This window comes from Salmo trutta, chromosome 17 (assembly GCF_901001165.1).
Source record: "Salmo trutta chromosome 17, fSalTru1.1, whole genome shotgun sequence".
Classification (NCBI taxonomy): Eukaryota; Metazoa; Chordata; class Actinopteri; order Salmoniformes; family Salmonidae; genus Salmo; species Salmo trutta.
This window is the reverse complement of record NC_042973.1, coordinates 35,833,203-35,851,083: the sequence shown is the minus strand read 5'-3', so window position 1 is coordinate 35,851,083 and position 17,881 is coordinate 35,833,203. Positions and strand designations below refer to the sequence as shown.

The 17,881-nt window shown below is 45.1% G+C and overlaps 1 protein-coding gene across 1 annotated transcript in view; it reads right to left on the bottom strand.

Moving 5' to 3' along the window:
• Nucleotides 1-1,604: 1,604 nt before the first annotated feature.
• Nucleotides 1,605-17,881, bottom strand: part of pamr1b (peptidase domain containing associated with muscle regeneration 1b) — a 64,129-nt gene continuing 47,852 nt past the window's right edge. The window contains exons 5-14 of the mRNA XM_029696663.1: nucleotides 14,046-14,263; nucleotides 13,283-13,390; nucleotides 10,157-10,327; nucleotides 9,211-9,402; nucleotides 7,960-8,949; nucleotides 7,601-7,777; nucleotides 7,318-7,384; nucleotides 4,896-5,128; nucleotides 4,215-4,591; nucleotides 1,605-3,370 (exon numbers count right to left, since the gene is read on the bottom strand). Coding sequence (XP_029552523.1) covers nucleotides 2,801-3,370; nucleotides 4,215-4,591; nucleotides 4,896-5,128; nucleotides 7,318-7,384; nucleotides 7,601-7,777; nucleotides 7,960-8,949; nucleotides 9,211-9,402; nucleotides 10,157-10,327; nucleotides 13,283-13,390; nucleotides 14,046-14,263 — 3,103 coding nt within the window. The 3' untranslated portion in view covers nucleotides 1,605-2,800. The remainder of the gene's footprint in view (nucleotides 3,371-4,214; nucleotides 4,592-4,895; nucleotides 5,129-7,317; nucleotides 7,385-7,600; nucleotides 7,778-7,959; nucleotides 8,950-9,210; nucleotides 9,403-10,156; nucleotides 10,328-13,282; nucleotides 13,391-14,045; nucleotides 14,264-17,881) is intronic.

Below are 17,881 nucleotides of genomic sequence, written 5' to 3'. Positions count from 1 at the left end.
ACTTCAATAACAAATGTAGGTTTGGTCCCAAATAATCCATCGTTATGTTCCATCAGCGACGTTTTGTTCGTGCGTTCTAGACACTATCAGAATGGTAAATCACGGTCGTGCGCATGGCGCAGAACGTGACAAAAAAATTCTAAATATTCCATTACCGTACTTCGAAGCATGTCAACCGCTGTTTAAAATCAATTTTTATGCAATTTATCTTGTAGAAAAGCGATAATATTCCGACCGGGAATCTGCAATTAGCTAAACAGCCGAAGGAAAAAACTGCACGGGGTCGAATCGGGCATGCGCCTAATTCTATTGTCCTCTGATGGGCCACTTGGAAAAGGGGATTCTGTGTTTCAGCCTGAGGCTGCCTCGTCATCATTCAGGTTTTTCCCGGGTTCTGGGAGCCTATTGGAGCCCTAGGAATTGTCACGTTACAGCTAAGATCCTGACTCTTCAATAAACAGAAGCAAGAACAACAACACCTTGTCAGACAGGGTACTTCCTGCATGAAACCTTCTCAGGTTTTTGCCTGCCATAGGAGTTCTGTTATACTCACAAACACCATTCAAACAGTTTTAGAAACTTTAGGGTGTTTTCTATCCAAACCTGAACAATAATATGCATATTCTAGCTTCTGAGTTGGTGTAGGAGGCAGTTAAAAATGGGCACATATTTTTTCCTAAATTCTCAACACTTTGTTGGTTACTACATGATTCCATATGTGTTATTTCATAGTTTTGAGGTCTTCACTATTTTTCTACATTGTAGAAAATAGTAAAAAAGAAAGACAAACCCTTGAATGAGTTCTAAAACTGCAGCGATGGGTTGTGTACTTTGCCTAAGCTTTGAAGGGCTATGATAATGATGGCATCCCAGCCTAAGTATCACCAGTAACACTAGCTTATTATCATTCCCAGAATCCTCATGACTCATAACACAAGTACCTATCAGCCAACCACAGACACAGCAGCTCCCCCAACATGATAGAAGTACATCTTCAGACTGTGTGTGTGTGTGTGTGTGTGTGTGTGTGTGTGTGTGTGTGTGTGTGTGTGTGTGTGTGTGTGTGTGTGTGTGTGTGTGTGTGTGTGTGTGCAAGAGAGAGAGAGAGAGAGTGTGTGAGAAGAAAGGGCAGGGTCGGGTAAGGTATATGTATTACAGAGAACAATGGACACACACATTATTTCCCCTTGGTGTGTGCTTTGATCTCTGTGTGCATCTTTCCAGACAGGCTTGATCCCTCCGCCCACCTTATAAGGCTGTGGACTCGGTCTGATGTGGCTATGGCTGGTCCTCCTATAGACGACTAGACTGAGGAGTCACTCACTCTACCATTACATCTCATGGTTCATCAGTTATTACAGTGCGACAGCTCCTTTGTTTTCAGGAGGAGGAAAGTTATCCATATGTGCATACCAAATGGTACTCAATTCCTAGAGTGTACTACTTTTGACCAGGGCACAAGGGGATCTGCTCAAAAGTTGTGCACTATGTAGGGAATAGGGTGACATTCTGGATGTCAGTTGGAACATATATTTTCTGGTTTGTATAGTGATATGTGTGGTTAGTCGTGATTGGGTAAATGTCCGTTTTAATGATCCAGGAGATTTCTATATCAATGTGTTTATTGTGTCCCATTATATGAAAATATATATTACAGAATCAGTCATGAACATAGTCATGATCGATGATCATACAACATGTGCTGGGCTTGTGAGCTTGTTCTGTAGTTGTTTTTGTACATGTGGTGGACATCTATTGTAAGTACACGGGTAATAGAGGAAGTGAAGTGAGCATAACTTTGGTATGTGTGGATCCTCAGTCACTCTGGCCATGGTTTTTGGCTGAGCCTGTCTCAGAGCATCCCTCCATAGAAATGGATGTTTTGATACATCCACCCTGTGGCTAAATGTTTCTCCGTCAATTACTTCCCTCATTTTCTCTTTAGATACTAGCAGAGGGGTCAACACTTAAGTGATTAACTTCATTATACATACTTTATTAACTGGGTAGGCATGTAAGAGGGAGCTGTTCTAAAAAATATCAGGTTGCTGTTGTTCAATTGAAGCCTTTCATTGTGTATATTTGACCTGGATTAATTCATAGGCTTTCGCTGGAGAATTGGCCCTGGCTGAACGGCTGGCTGATTTACATAGCAAGCGCCAGGTTCTCTCTTTCATCTCTACTTATTACAATCACATGAGTCTCCCTTGAATTTATACTAGATTAAAGCTCACAGAACCACTCTGTGATCAACTCCAATCAGACCACTGTGTCTTCACACACACCCACATATCATTAATTAAAAACATGGCTTTGCTGTCCTTCTATACAATATGTACATCACTTGAGCCATGTGCAGGGCCATAATAATAATACATTACAATATATATACATATCAAAGAATACAATGAAACCAGGTCTTCCCAGAGGCCAGGGGGACCTGATTTTCAAGTCGTTTTCAAGTCTGTAGCACCAGGTTGAAGGTAAAGCCTGAACACTGAAGTACTGTGCTGAGTGGAGGTTATACCTGATCAGGCTGTGTTAGGGCACCCTAACATCAGTGCACCGCACTGTGCAGTCCAGTGTTACTCTGCTCTTTACTAATCACACTCCCTGCCTGTGTATGACAAGAAGAGGGACGGTGGGAGAAGAAAGGAGGGAAAGGGAGAATGGAGAAGACGTTGGCAAATAAAAGGAACAGGGGGAATAATGATGAAGAGAGAGATTGGCAAAAAAAAGCGGGTGAAGTTGGTTGGAGGGAGGAAAAGAGAGATACAGGGCGGGTCACATCCTGGTGATCTCACTTCATATGGCTCTCTATCCAGTCTTTGAAGTTAGCCACATGTGTGTACACAGTAAACAGGTCCGGGTCACATTCTCCCTGGTCATACCCAAAACTCACCAAACCCAGCAGCCGCCACTCCCCTTTGGACATGTTCTGCCCCCCTGGAGAGGCAAGAGAGGGGTCCTGGGTGGAGCCTGTCTGGGCGGGAAGGATCAGGATACCCCCTGTGTCCGCAGGACAGATGTTAGATGGGCCATAGTCGGGTCGCTGGCGGCCGCAGAGCATGTTGTCTGTAACGCTCACAGGCACGCCATTACGGGCATACTGCTGCTCGCAGGGCACCACGTCGGCCAGGTGCTGCACACCCACCCTGGCCCTCTCCTCTTCCCCAATCCAGGGGTCCGGCAGGGGGGCCCAGCCCATCACTAGCCCCTCTCTGGAGGTCACCTCTTCCCCCTGGGTGTCAGGCAGGCAGAGGGGCAGGACCTTCTCCCCGATACGAGCCTTGTCCAGCAGCTTGATCACAGCCAAGTCTGAATCCAAGACCAGGGGGTCGTAGTTGTGGTGGACAGAGATGGAGGCCACCTGGAGGAGAAAAGGCGGGATGGTTAGAGAGACATAAAATAAATGATCACAAGGTAGACAGATAACATAAACTGGTCAGAGTAAGAAACAAGAAAGGAGGTATGGTCAGTGAGACAAGGGATGGTCAGAATGAAGAAGGAATGATCAGAGAGCGGGAGGGATGTTTCGAGAAAGAATAGAGAGAGAAAGGGGGTGTGACAAAAAGAAAAGCTGTAGAAAGAAGAGAGAGACTGTGCCAAACATAACAGCAGGGTGACAGCTTGGCTCTCTGTGGGATGATGTTAGCTGTGCCTGTTACCTGGCAACTCACACTCCTCACTCATATGCTCATACACGAATTGACTGTCCTTTATAACGTGCAGTATGTACCATACATTGACTAGCCATGTAGCACAACCAGATTGGAGTTTACTTACAGTCAAAGTAGCTTTCTGGGACCTATTCAATGACTGAACATAAACAGACATGGGGCTGTATGGCTAGATGTGGTATACATGATGTCATATTTGTAAAATGCTGCATTATAATTGGACAAAGGTTTAAAACCCCTGCCACCCAGCCATTGGTATTATATAGATCCCATAAGACTGGTAAATGTACCTATATAGTGTAGAACCTCATGTGTGATGAACTGTACACCATAGTTGTATTTCAGTGTAATTAGTGCAGTGTGTGGCTAACTGAGTACAGGTGGTCTCCCTAGCCTATATAGTATAAACCCCTTTCATTCCTTACTTGCCACCCCCACCCACCAACCCAGTTAGCCCTCTCCAAACCCTATCTCACTCCCTACTCCCTACTCCCCACCCCCAACCCCCTCAGCCCTATCCAACCCCTCTCTTACCCTAAGATGCTGCAGGCCCTTGGTCTCCCGGAGGTCACTACGGTAGTGTTTTCCCATCACCACCTTGACCTTGGCTGCATCAAGAGGGTACATCTTCCCCAGCTCAGTCACACAGTGGGCTGCCACCACCACACTCCTCTGGTTCACTAGGGCCCCACTACACACCAGCTGCCAGCCTGAGGTCTCGTCCTGCCCCTGGGACCCAACCCCTGCTCCTAGTCCAGCTCCAGGCCCCATATTTAGTGACTCATCCAGGCTGGCCTTCTTGTCTAGCTTGGTCCCTGCTCCGTTAGTGGAGCGTCGGTAGATGGCGGCTAGCCAGGGCCAGTGGGACTCTGCTGGGCTCTGAGGGTCAAAGCTGGGGTGCTTCCCACATACTGGGAAAAGAGAAGGATGGGGAGACAAGGGTGGAGAAGAGGAAAGTGTGGCCAGGGAGGAGAAGAGAAAAGAAAGAGAAGGAAGATATTTAACATCATACTTGCCAGAGAGATACAACAACACTTGATATTGTAATGTATGAAAAAATTATTCCATATCATATCCATCCTGGAATATTACTTTTTCAGCCCAATTTCCTTGATTGTTTAGTGTCTGGGTGTGGTTTGAAAGTGCCGTTCTAGCATGCCTAAGTGGCAAGAAGAACCTTTTTTATATCAAGTAATGTGGCTCTGCTGTCCTCACCTGGCGAGCAGGAGACATGACGCCCGCTCCACTTGCCAGTCTTGAGGCAGGTGCGGCGTGCACTGCCTGAGTGGTGATAGAAGGGAGAGGCACACTCGTATGCTACGTGAGTGTAGAGGTGGTGGAAGCCCTGGGGCAGCTGGGATAGCACTGGAGGACCTTTGGTGGGGCCGGCGGACTGGAAGAGCCTCCTGAACCCAGAGGAGGAGTAGAGCTTATGCACAGGGGTCTTCCTGAGAGGGAGAGAGGAGAGGGGTCAGTGGAGATGTCCTTACAGAAACAACTAGTGTATAATTAAGCAATAAGGCCCAAGGAGGTGTGATATATGGCCAATTTACCATGGCTAAGAGCTGTTCTTAAGCACGATGCAATGCGGAGTGCCTGGATACGGCCCTTAGCCGTGGTATATTGGCCTACCTGGTTAAATAAAGGTGAAATAAAAAAATATATACCACAAACCCCCGAGGTGCCTTATTGCTAGTGCCTTAAACTAGTTACAAAGGTAATTAGAATAGTACAAATAAATGTTTTGTCATGCCCGTGGTATGATATCCCACGGCCTTCAGCCTATCAGCATTCAGGGCTCGAACTACCCAGTTTATAATGTTCTTTAAGAGGCTAGCAGTGTGTATAAGTAGAGTCCTTTTACGTTTTTAAATGGCAAACTTTGATGTGGGCTTCACATGGTAAAGTGCCTCTGTCATTAAAAGATAGAATCATGTCTTCTACTATCCTGTGTGCATTAATGAGCATCATACATAATATTCATGGTCTCTTGTGGTGTGCGTATGATGTTGATATATGATTATGCACATGTTTGTGGTTTTTAGATATGATGATCGCTAAGGTAATGCCGATATCTGTAGTGTTGGAGAATGCTTTTGTCTGTCGTATTTATGTAGACTATATCATGTGCATATTTTTGTCTGCTATGTAACATATGTTAATGAGCGTCTCATCCCGTTAGCGGGATCATTTTCCAGCGAAAACTCCTAGCGACATTAGCATAACGAAATTCAATATTTTTTTTTTTCAAATATAGGACTGTCTCATATCGTTTTATAGATACACCTCTCTTGAATCGACCCTCGTCGTCCGATTTCAAAAAGGTTTTACAGGAAAAGCACAATATTAGATTATGTTAGAGGAGTACATGGTAAAAGTAGCATCATATGAATTTTCCGACCAAGCACATGCATCACATATAACCAAAAAACAGCTAAATGCAGCACTAACCTTTTACAAACTTCATCAGATGACACACCTAGGACATCATGTTACACACAGCATGCAATCTTTTGTTCAATAAAGGTCATATTTCTATATAAAAACAGCATTTTACATCGGCACCTGACGTTGACTAACTATTTTCCCATAAAATGCGTCCCGGGAAACAGTGCTACAATTTCATAAATTACTATTCGAAAACGATTTTTTTTTTAATATTGTCAATCTAAGATTTATAGATGAATATCTCTTGAAAACACCCGTCATAACAGATTTTAAATGAACTTTACAGGGTAATCACACTTTGAGATAAAAGGGGATGCGATACTCAGAAAATAAGCAAGAAAACCTAGCTCGGCGCCATTTTGGATCAATCGCAATTCACATCTAATCTTGTATAATATTGTCAATAATCCCTCACCTTTAGTTGTCTTCATCAGAAAGCACTTCCAGGAATCCCAGGTCCACGACAAATGTATTTTCGGTCGAAAAAGTCTATCCTTTATGTTCCATTAGCTTGCTGTTGTTAGCGCGTCCGAAGGCTGTAACCAAATGTTGATACGGGCGCGGGACTTGGCTAACGAAAAATGACTTTTTTCCCTCCTTTAGGTTCGTTCAAACATGTCAAACGTTGTATAACATTAATCTTCAGGGCCTGTTTCAACAAGAGAGCCAATAAGATTCGAGTGGGACGATTTCATTGTGTTTCAAAACGTTTCCAAAGGTGGGGGTAGACACGGCCGCCGACGTCACAATGCCGATGGCCCTCCTACTGTGACCAATTGCCACATCGTCTCCTTCACTGAGTTTCGACAGCAGAAGCCTCAAAACACTTTGTAAAGACTGGGGACATCTAGTGGAAGCACTGGAAAGTGCTCAATTATCATTTTTTCACGTTGTGAATTACAGGGAAGGCTGTGAAGTCGAGTCCACAATTCAGAATCCCACTTCCTGTTTCAATCGGTCTCGGGGTTTTGACTGCCATACGAGTTCTGTTATACTCACAGACACCATTCAAACAGTTTTAGAAACTTTAGGGTGTTTTCTATCCAGATAAAATAAGTATATGCATGTCCTAGCTTCTGAGTTTGATTAGTAGGCCGTTGAAAATGGGAACGAATTTTTTCCAAAATGCGCTGTGGCGCCCCCAGTGGTAGGATATACGCAAGAGGTTAATGTAAATCGTTAGACATACCTGAATGGAGCCTGTGGAGGCAGAACTCTCTGTCTGACCAGCTCGGAGACCTTGGGCTCTCTGCAGGCTGCAGAAAAACACACACAGGGTTCCCATTAAAACCTACTGTCAGGCAGGGAGCTGCTCTCATTCTCAATGTTGGGTTGATTAGAGGCTGCTAAAAGTAGCGGCAAACTTGCAGGGGCAACAGCATATTCCTAGATGATAGTCACAAAGTAGAGGCACACGCATGCACACACGCTTGCACGCAATCACACACAAACACACACATTCCAGTGCCTACCTCTCACACAAAGAGGTTGAGCGCCCCCCCAGGAGCTGTCAGGCTGGCAGGAGCGTCGGGCGTCACCACTCAGAGCGTACGAGTGGTTACAGAAGAACTCCACCGTCTCTGGCACCATCCCTGGCACCACCTGCTGGTACCCATGGTAGAGCTGTGGGAGAGGAGGACAGCTCTTCTCTGGAAGGAGGGAGTAAGGGAAGATAGAGTGGAAAGAGGGCAGGTGGTGAGAGCAGAAGGTGGAAAGGAGTGAGAAAGATGGAAAGGGAGTGAGAGAGTGTGAAATAAAGATGCTGAGAGTCATTATAATATCTGTTTTAATGGTGCAGTGTATTTTACAACATGCACTTATGATGTCTTACCATTGATGATTTGGTTCTCTCTCTTCTCATCCTCAGACTCTTCTTTAGTTGGCTTTTCTGAATCTTTTCCTGCATTTTCCTCTTCAGGTTTGCTTGTACTTGACGCTGTGTCTTTGGCTCCTCTTGAATCTTTAGTCGATCCTATGTCTTTAGTCGATCCTATGTCTTCGCGTGGTTTTCCCACAGGCCTTTTGGTTTCCTGATCTCCTGACGAATATGGGGTGAACTGTGTGTTGTTGCTTCTAGTTGGAATAATACTCTTCACAACGTCTTTAGACACTGTTGTATTCATACCCTGCTCTATGTCATTGGTGCCAAACACATCCGTAACAGTATAATCTATGGCAAATGTGTCTCCCCGTGGTTTTATCTCAGTGTAATCTATGGCAAATGTGTCTCCCCTAGGTTTTAAGTCGTTAAGATCAACTATGTTTGGATCACTGCTTGTATCTACTGGTTGCTCTTTCTTCTCCTCTTTCTCCTGTCCTTTATCTTCCACCACCACCACTATCTCAGGAATCTCTGTTGTCTTGCCTATCTCCTGTAGCACATCTGTGTCTCCCCCCTTATCTGGACTGCCATCTGTGTCCTCTGTGGTTTTCCCCAAGTCATTTTCTCTGTCTCCCTCCACTGTGTTTAACATGTCATCCGTTTCTTTACTGTCCACTTTATCCTTGCTACCTCCAGTAGGTTTCTCTAGCCCCGTTTCTTTTTCTTTGTCACTCGTTTTATCCTTGCTTCCTCCTGGGATATTCACCAGAGTAATGTCTATCTTTTTATCTTTACCATCTGTAATGTCCACTGTCGTGTTCCTCAGGCCTGTGTCTGGATCTTTACCAGCCACGTCCTCCTTGATACCTGTAGTATTGTCTATCTCTTTGTTTTTGGGTTTTTCAATGTCTTTATGTGTGGCTGTGTCAATGTCTTTGTCTGCATCCTTTTCTTTGTTCTTTTCTGTATCTTTGCCTGATTCAGCAAGAGTGTTATTCACTGTAAGAACAAGAATAGAGAAAAAAAAGTGATTTACTGGATTAAAATTTTTGTAAATAAGTGTTGTTATACAGTTGACTGACGATTCTGAATGGTTGTACACATTTTACTAGTGAAATATTATCAATTTCTTGCAGGCTTGGTCATGTAGTACATAGTCATTAATTTACAATAATAACAGGTCAACTGTTGATGTCTGTCAAAACCTGTTCCCACTGTCTCCAAACTCTGAATCCTGCCATGCCATGCTCTGACCCTAACCTTTGCCACAGGTGGGAGGTGTTCCGCTCCAGGTGTTGTTGGGAAGACAGGTTCTCTGGTGCGTTCCGCTCAGCTTGTAGGGCTGGTAGCACAGATACTGCAGGGCAAGGATGACGTCATTGGGCCCGTACACCTTGAAGTGGTCTCCATGGACGGGCTTGGCTGGGATGGCACAGAACTTCACCATGGGCACTGCATAGGAACAGAGAGGTCATGTAGGCTCAGTGAGATGGGATTGAGGTGGTCAGACACTATTGCTGTTGTGTTAATAGGTCACAAATTTTATTGTATAAAACAAACCTATAAGCGTTAATGTCACTAAGGTCAATCAGGTTTGATTTTTCACAAAGCACCCAAATATACACTGAGTGTACCAAACATTAGGAACACCTTCCTATATTGAGTTGGACCCCTTCTTCCCTCAGAACAGCCTCAGATCGGCGGGTCATCGACTCTACAAGGTATCAAAAGCGTTCCACAGGGATTCTGGCTCATGTTGACTCCAATTCTTCCCATAGTTGTGTCAAGTTAGCTGGATGTCCTTTGGGTGGTGGACCATTCTTGATACACACGGGAAACTGTTGAGTGTGAAAAAGCCAGCAGCATTGCAATTTCTTGACATACTCAATTCGTTGCGCCTGGCACCTACTACCATACACCATTCAAAGGCACTAAATCTTTTGTCTTGCTCATTCACACTCTGAATGACACACATACACGATACAAGTCTCAATTGTCTCAATGCTTATTAAACATCCTTCTTGAACCTGTCTCTTTCCCTTCATCTACACTGATTGAAGTGGATTTAACAAGTGACATCAATAAGGGATCATCGCTTTCACCTGGATTCACCTGGCCAGTGTCATGGAAAGAGCAGGTGTTCCTAATGTTTTTTACACTCAGTATACATTGTGCTTTGCCTCACTCTCTCTGATGAGCCTCTTACCACACTGGGGGGCAGGGGCGCTCCAGGTGCCATCCCGGAGGCATACGGCTGTGTGGATCCCCCTCAGCTCAAACCCAGGGTCACAGCTGAATATGACTTGTGCCCCTGAGTGATGGAATACCCCCTCTGTGGTGCCATGGACAGGTACTGGGGGCCTCCGACAACCTACAACTAGAGGGATACACACAAACCCATACACACACATACACAATTACACACAACCCTTCTCATGCTTTCTGAGCACATTGTGTTTTGTCTTCTGTCCACCAATCTTCTGTCAGCCATAAACACCACTTCAGTGTGTCCACTGCTGTGTGATACAGTATTAGCATTGTGTTGTCTGGTATAACCACAACTCTTTCTGAATAGCCACCTACAGCCTAAGGGCTCTCAGAACCCAGTTCATTATTTACAAACCATTTCTTCCTCCTCAGTATTTCCTCTTTGACTAGCTAGAAGTTTATAAATATAGCCTCCACATCGTACTGCCTTATTAATAGGTCACTTCAGCAGGCCTGGAAAAAGTCTGAACAGCTCATAAGGCGACGTACAGAGGAATAAATAGAACAGTCCTAGTAAAAAGAAGCTTTAGTTTCCACAGCAGTAAAGTGTTTTTATGATGTGGGTTGGTAGCGTAGGGCTTGGGTTGGTAGTGTGGAATGGAATAGTGGGTGTAATTGTTCAGACAATTGTGGCTCCTTTGCGTCATTATTGCTGTCTCTACCTTCTTGCCCTTTCTGCTCTTGTCTGCGCCCAATAATGTCTGCTGCCATGTTGTGTTGCCACCATGATGTTGTCATGTTGTGTTGCTACCATGCTGTGTTGTCATGTGTTGCTGCCATGCAATGTTGTCGTCATAGGTCTCTCTTTATGTAGTGTTGTCTCTCTCTTGTCGTGATGTGTGTTTTGTCCTATATTTTTATTTAATTTATTTGTATTTTTAATCCCAGCCCCCGTCCCAGCAGGAGCCCTTTTGCCTTTTTAATAGGCCGTCATTGTAAATAGGAATTTGCTCTTAACTGACTTGCCTAGTTAAATAAAGGTTAAAAAAATAAAAAATAAAGACAATGTCGACTTTGAAACAGAGAACTTGACTGACACAAATAGCACACGTCAACTTATAATTCACTATCGGTTCCCCGCTCTCTGGCCCGGAACAAAGCAAAATACCAAGCACACACATATCTGCACAAACACATGTACACACCTACAACCCTCCCCCCATACACACACGTGAACAAGGGGTGTGTATGTGTAGGGCTGTTATTATGTGCATCATATCAGTCTGTAATGTGGGATACACAAGCATTTCACTACACCTGCAATAACATCTACTAAATATGTGTATGAGACCAATAAAATTTTATTTTATTTTTATTTGTTATCCCCTCTTGGGACCATACTGTGTCATAGGACCAGCCCCATGCCTCTCTCCCCCTCTCTGGCTGTGGTCTGACAGCGGTGTGATCCAAAACCATCAGAGGAACCCTCCCTATTATCACTGACTACCAACATTTCCACCCTCTAGTCGAGCTGCACGTGGGACGGGACAGGGAGCTTTCACTTGGCTTTCCGCATGTGGAAAAGGAAAAGGTGCACCACCCTGTTAAGTCATTTTCTTTCTTAGAAAAACAGATAAAAGGTGGGGGGGGGGGGGTGTTAAAATGAGAGTCTATCATATCCTCTGTGTTTGCCCACACCCCTGTCCTCCCATCACAGTGTCTGTCTGTCTACCCCAGTATAGTCAATCTTCTACTGGGCTGTCTCTACTGGGATGAGTCATAGCCATTATTAAGGAATGCTAACAGAGGATGTTATGATTAATGAAGCCTCATTAATCCACCACTAATTCCTGTCAACGCCTCAGAAACTATGTTTCAATAATCATCTAAAATATAGACTGTTACTTCATCGGAAATATACAGACAGTCAAGAAAGAATCGTGTCTTGAAAGCATGTTATCCTGAAGAAGGTTGTTTGGAATATTATTTAATGATAGGTAAATTATTGCAGACCCGAAGTGCAGCTGCTGCCAAATCCACCATTTCAGTTTTTTTGTCTAACTAACTGCCTCTGGGATAAACTGGGAGTAATGTACACGTGTTTCCACAACATATACCACATTAGTGTTATCCTAAATCTACCTCACAAACGAGCAGGCCAGCTCTCCTCATGGGAATACCAGCTGAACGAACAACGTGTACGGAATTCCATCCCTCCAATTCTCCCGTGCGTTTTATGAGCGCCTCTCATCCAACGGAAAAGCTGGCTTAGATTATAGAGGCAGGTTTGTTTCACCATTCGTTTTATAGACTCAACTGTAGCCCTGAAAATGAAACCACCTGAAAAAATGGATAGGGTTCTTGGCCAACCTGTTTTCTCTGGGTCCGGGGGGAGGAAAGGGGAGTGGTGTGGTGGTGGGTATGGAAACCCAGGCCTGCGTCCAGACACCCATAAAGAAGCAGGGTTGTGGTGGAGATGTGGACAGAAGGAGCTCCAGAAATATAGGGCCCTGTTGGACCTCTATTAGAATGAGGTAGGGGGCTGTCTGGCATTGTGTGGGTGACAGCCAGGTGACTGCCCCAGATACAGATGGCCATAGGGAAGCCTAGCTTAGTTTAGCCTTGTTTACTCATTCTCTGTCTGCCAATATCTATAATTATCTGTCTCTCTTCCTCACTGTCTCTCCCTCTCTCTCGTCATTCTCTCTCAGTCAGTCTTTCTCTCCAAGACGTTTATTATCCATATATAAACTCAGATGGTGAGCTGTAGTTTCATGAAGTTTTAATTCCGTCAAGTGGTTATAACGGTTTATGGTCCATCTGTCGACACGTGACAGTTTTTACAAGCAGCTGATTGGCCTGGGCCAGAGAGCGAGATAACCAGTAGGGAAGGCAGCTGGTCTGGAAGCTCTCCACACCACAGAGCCCTTGTGATGGTGACTCACTCGCTGTTGTTAGCACTTATGGGACTCTGAGGACATGGTCAGGGGAGAAGTCCAACATAGATACTCTGCACGCTTGTTGTCTGTGGTCTTTGTTTTAACTGTACTACATCTGACGTACATCAGTAACATAAGTCACATCACCTTTGTGAATAGGCTAACCCAAAGTTTAGTGTACTCACCATTCTCACACCTCTGTCCAGTGTAGCCAGCCAGACAGCCACAGTGGTAGGAGTAGGACATGTCCAGGATACAGGTTCCATCATGGAGACAGGGGGAGGAGCTGCATGCTGAAAACACACAGGAGCAGGAAGGATGCTTAATCACATAAAATGGACTACATAACAGCAGTAAAAAATATATATATATATAAATAAATAATTGCAGGCTTTCCCTAAAATATTAAGGAGACCAGGAGAGGAACCATTGCTGTGTCCTTAGTATTGCTTTGAACTGGCGCAAAAGTTTGTAGTGGATAGCTTATGTTGGGGATATGGCAAAATATTTAAAGACGGTATAAAAGTGTAAGAATTCATGCCTAATCTCCAACACCCATCCCTAAAAATGTACAGTAGCCTACTACAGTATGTATTTTTGGCATGAGTACAGCTGGCTTGCAGTACTGTGTTACAGTGTGTGTTCATAGTGATTGGGTTTGAATGAGGAACTGAGTGACAGGTTAAGTTGGTAATTATTAAGGGGTTTCTCTGTTAGGCTGCCAAGCAGGGACCCCCAGGCAGGAGTTTGATAAGATAAGGGTGTGCCCTGCTTAGTTATCATAACAGTTAACATTCAAGTAGCTTTTTTCAACTTTCTAAACTCATTTCCATCCAAACCTCAATTATAATAATATTGAATTAGCATACTTTTGCTACAAAATCCACAGTGATCTACTTAGTCACCATGAGAGTCATAGGTTTCCTTTCAGACATGTACTGTTCCTACCTGAGCTCTCCTGGAAGGTGGCAAAGAAGCCGTCAAAGTTCTTATAGCCATCGGACACAAACAGGACATGTAGGGAGTTGCCGGAGCTCTGGATTGGAGCAGGCCTGTCGTTCCCACAGAACCGACCAATCACACGAGAGTTGATGCTGTCACCATCACGCACCTCTACATAGTCGTAGCGACAGGAGTGGTCGAACTCAAGGCTCAGCATCATGAACCTGTGGGTGGAGATGGAGGGAGGTGGTTATAAGTGTCTAGGGAGACTGCTCTAAATGATTGTACTGCACATGTAGCAGAGGTCAGCTGAGTTTATTTAGTGGTATTGACAGTTTACCTCAATGTGAAGTACTAATGGGAGTATGGGGTTTGGGGGCTTGGTTTGCTACACAAATTCACATCAAATCAAATTTTTATTGGTCACATACAAGTGATTAGCGAAATGCTTGTACTTCAAGCTCCGACAGTGCAGTAATATCTAACAAGTAATATCAAACAAAGTATTCAACATATACCCAATACACACAAATATAAGTAGGAATGAATTAAGACTATATACATATGGGCGAGCAATGTCAGAGCGGAACGACTAAGATACAGTAGAATAGTATGTACAGTATATACATATTAGATGAGTAATGCAAGATATGTAAACATTATTAAGTGAATGAGATACCGTAGAATAGTATAGAATACAGTATATACATATGAGATGAGTAATGCCAGATATGTAAACATTAAAGTGACTAGTGCTCCATTGCTTAAAGTGGCCAGTGAATTATCGTCTATGCCTATAGGCAGCAGCCCCTAATGTGCTCGTGATGGCTGTTTAAAACATCTTGGTGACAGGGGGCAGTATTCAGAAATTCAGATGAATACGTGCCCAAATTAAACTGCCTACTTCTCGGGCCCAGAAGGTAGGATATGCATATTAATAGTAGATTTGGATAGAAAACACTATGAAGTTTCTAAAACTGTTTGAATGATGTCTGTGAGTATAACAGAACTCATATGGCAGGCAAAAACCTGAGAAAAAATCCAACCAGGAAGTGACTTGTAGTTCTTCTATCTAATCCCTGTTAAAACTACAGTGTCTGTGGGGTCATTTTGCACTTCCTAAGGCTTCCATTGGCTGTCAACAGCTTTTAGAAACTTGTTTCATCCGTCTACTGTTACTGGGCAGAGAATAGGAGCTCAGTCAATCAGTGGACTGCCTGGTACCAGTGAGTTGTTTACTGCGCCGGCACGTTGGTGCGCCTCTCCTTCTTTTTCCTCTGTAATGAATACGCTATTGTCCGGTTGGAATATTATCGATGTTTTATGTTAAAAAAGACCCTAAGGATTGATTGTAAACATCGTTTGACATGTTTCTATGAACGGTAATGGAACTATTTGACTTTTCGTCTCTGGTTCTGCACTCTCGTGTTATGGCTTTGGATTAGTGACCCGAACGCGCGAACAAAAGGAGGTATTTGGACATAAATATGGAGTATTTCGAACAAAACAAACATTTCTTGTGGAAGTTGGAGGCCTGGGAGTGCATTCTGACGAAGATCAGCAAAGGTAAGGGAAGATTTATAATACTAATTCTGAGTTTAGTTGACTCCAGAACTTGGCGGGTAACTGTATAGCTTGCTTTGATGGCTGAGCTCTGTACTCAGAATATTGAAAAATGTGCTTTCGCCGTAAAGCTATTTTAAAATCTGACACAGCGGTTGCATTAAGGAGTAGTATATCTATAATTCTTTCAATAACTGTTGTAAAGTTTATCAACGTTTATGATGAGTATTTTTGTAAATTGATGTGCTCATTCATCGGAAGTTTTGGTGGGAATAAATTTTCTGAACATCACGCGCCAATGTAAAATGGGGTTTATGGATAGACGACTCACTGCGAGCTCACAGAACAGGACTCCGGGCAGCCGAGCGGAAATGGAGGAAAACTCGCCTCACTGCGGACCTGGCATCCTTTCACTCCCTCCTCTCTACATTCTCCTCTTCTGTCTCTGCTGCTAAAGCCACTTTCTACCACTCTAAATTCCAAGCATCTGCCTCTAACCCTAGGAAGCTCTTTGCTACCTTCTCCTCCCTCCTGAATCCTCCTCCCCCCCCCCCCCCTCCTCCCTCTCTGCGGATGACTTCGTCAACCATTTTGAAAAGAATGTTGACGATATCCGATCCTTGTTTGCTAAGTCAAACGACACCACTGGTCCTGCTCACACTGCCCTACCCTGTGCATTGACCTCTTTCTCCCCTCTCTCTCCAGATGAAATCTCGCGTCTTGTGACAGCCGGCCGCCCAACAACCTGCCCACTTGACCCTATCTCCTCCTCTCTTCTCCAGACCATTTCCGGAGACCTTCTCCCCTACCTCACCTCGCTCATCAACTCATCCTTGACCGCTGGCTACGTCCCTTCCGTCTTCAAGAGAGCGAGAGTTGCACCCCTTCTGAAAAAACCTACACTCGATCCCTCCCATGTCAACAACTACAGACCAGTATCCCTTCTTTCTTTTCTCTCCAAAACTCTTGAACGTGCCGTCCTTGGCCAGCTCTCCTGCTATCTCTCTCAGAATGACCTTCTTGATCCTAATCAGTCAGGTTTCAAGACTGGGCATTCAACTGAGACTGCTCTTCTCTGTGTCACGGAGGCTCTCCGCACTGCTAAAGCTAACTCTCTCTCCTCTGCTCTCATCCTTCTAGACCTATCTGCTGCCTTTGATACTGTGAACCATCAGATCCTCCTCTCCACCCTCTCCGAGTTGGGCATCTCCGGCGCGGCCCACGCTTGGATTGCGTCCTACCTGACAGGTCGCTCCTACCAGGTGGCGTGGCGAGAATCTGTCTCCGCACCATGCGCTCTCACCACTGGTGTCCCCCAGGGCTCTGTTCTAGGCCCTCTCCTATTCTCGCTATACACCAAGTCACTTGGCTCTGTCATATCCTCACATGGTCTCTCCTATCATTGCTATGCAGACGACACACAATTAATCTTCTCCTTTCCCCCTTCTGATAACCAGGCGGCGAATCGCATCTCTGCATGTCTGGCAGACATATCAGTGTGGATGACGGATCACCACCTCAAGCTGAACCTCGGCAAGACGGAGCTTCTCTTCCTCCCGGGGAAGGACTGCCCATTCCATGCTCTTGCCATCACGGTTGACAACTCCCTTGTGTCCTCCTCCCAGAGTGCTAAGAACCTTGGCATGATCCTGGACAACACCCTGTCGTTCTCCACTAACATCAAGGCGGTGACCCGATCCTGTAGGTTCATGCTCTACAACATTCGCAGAGTATGACCCTGCCTCACACAGGAAGCGACGCAGGTCCTAATCCAGGCACTTGTCATCTCCCGTCTGGATTACTGCAACTCGCTGTTGGCTGGGCTCCCTGCCTGTGCCATTAAACCCCTACAACTCATCCAGAACGCCGCAGCCGTCTGGTGTTCAACCTTCCCAAGTTCTCTCACGTCACCCCGCTCCTCCGCTCTCTCCACTGGCTTCCAGTTGAAGCTCGCATCCGCTACAAGACCATGGTGCTTGCCTACAGAGCTGTGAGGGGAACGGCACCCCCATACCTTCAGGCTCTGATCAGGCCCTACACCAAAACAAGGGCACTGCGTTCATCCACCTCTGGCCTGCTGGCCCCCCTACCTCTGAGGAAGCACGGTTCCCGCTCAGCCCAGTCCAAACTGTTCGCTGCTCTGGCACCCCAATGGTGGAACAAGCTCCCTCATGACGCCAGGACAGCGGAGTCAATCACCACCTTCCGGAGACACCTGAAACCCCACCTATTTAAGGAATACCTGGGATAGGATAAAGTAATCCTTCTAACGCCCCCCC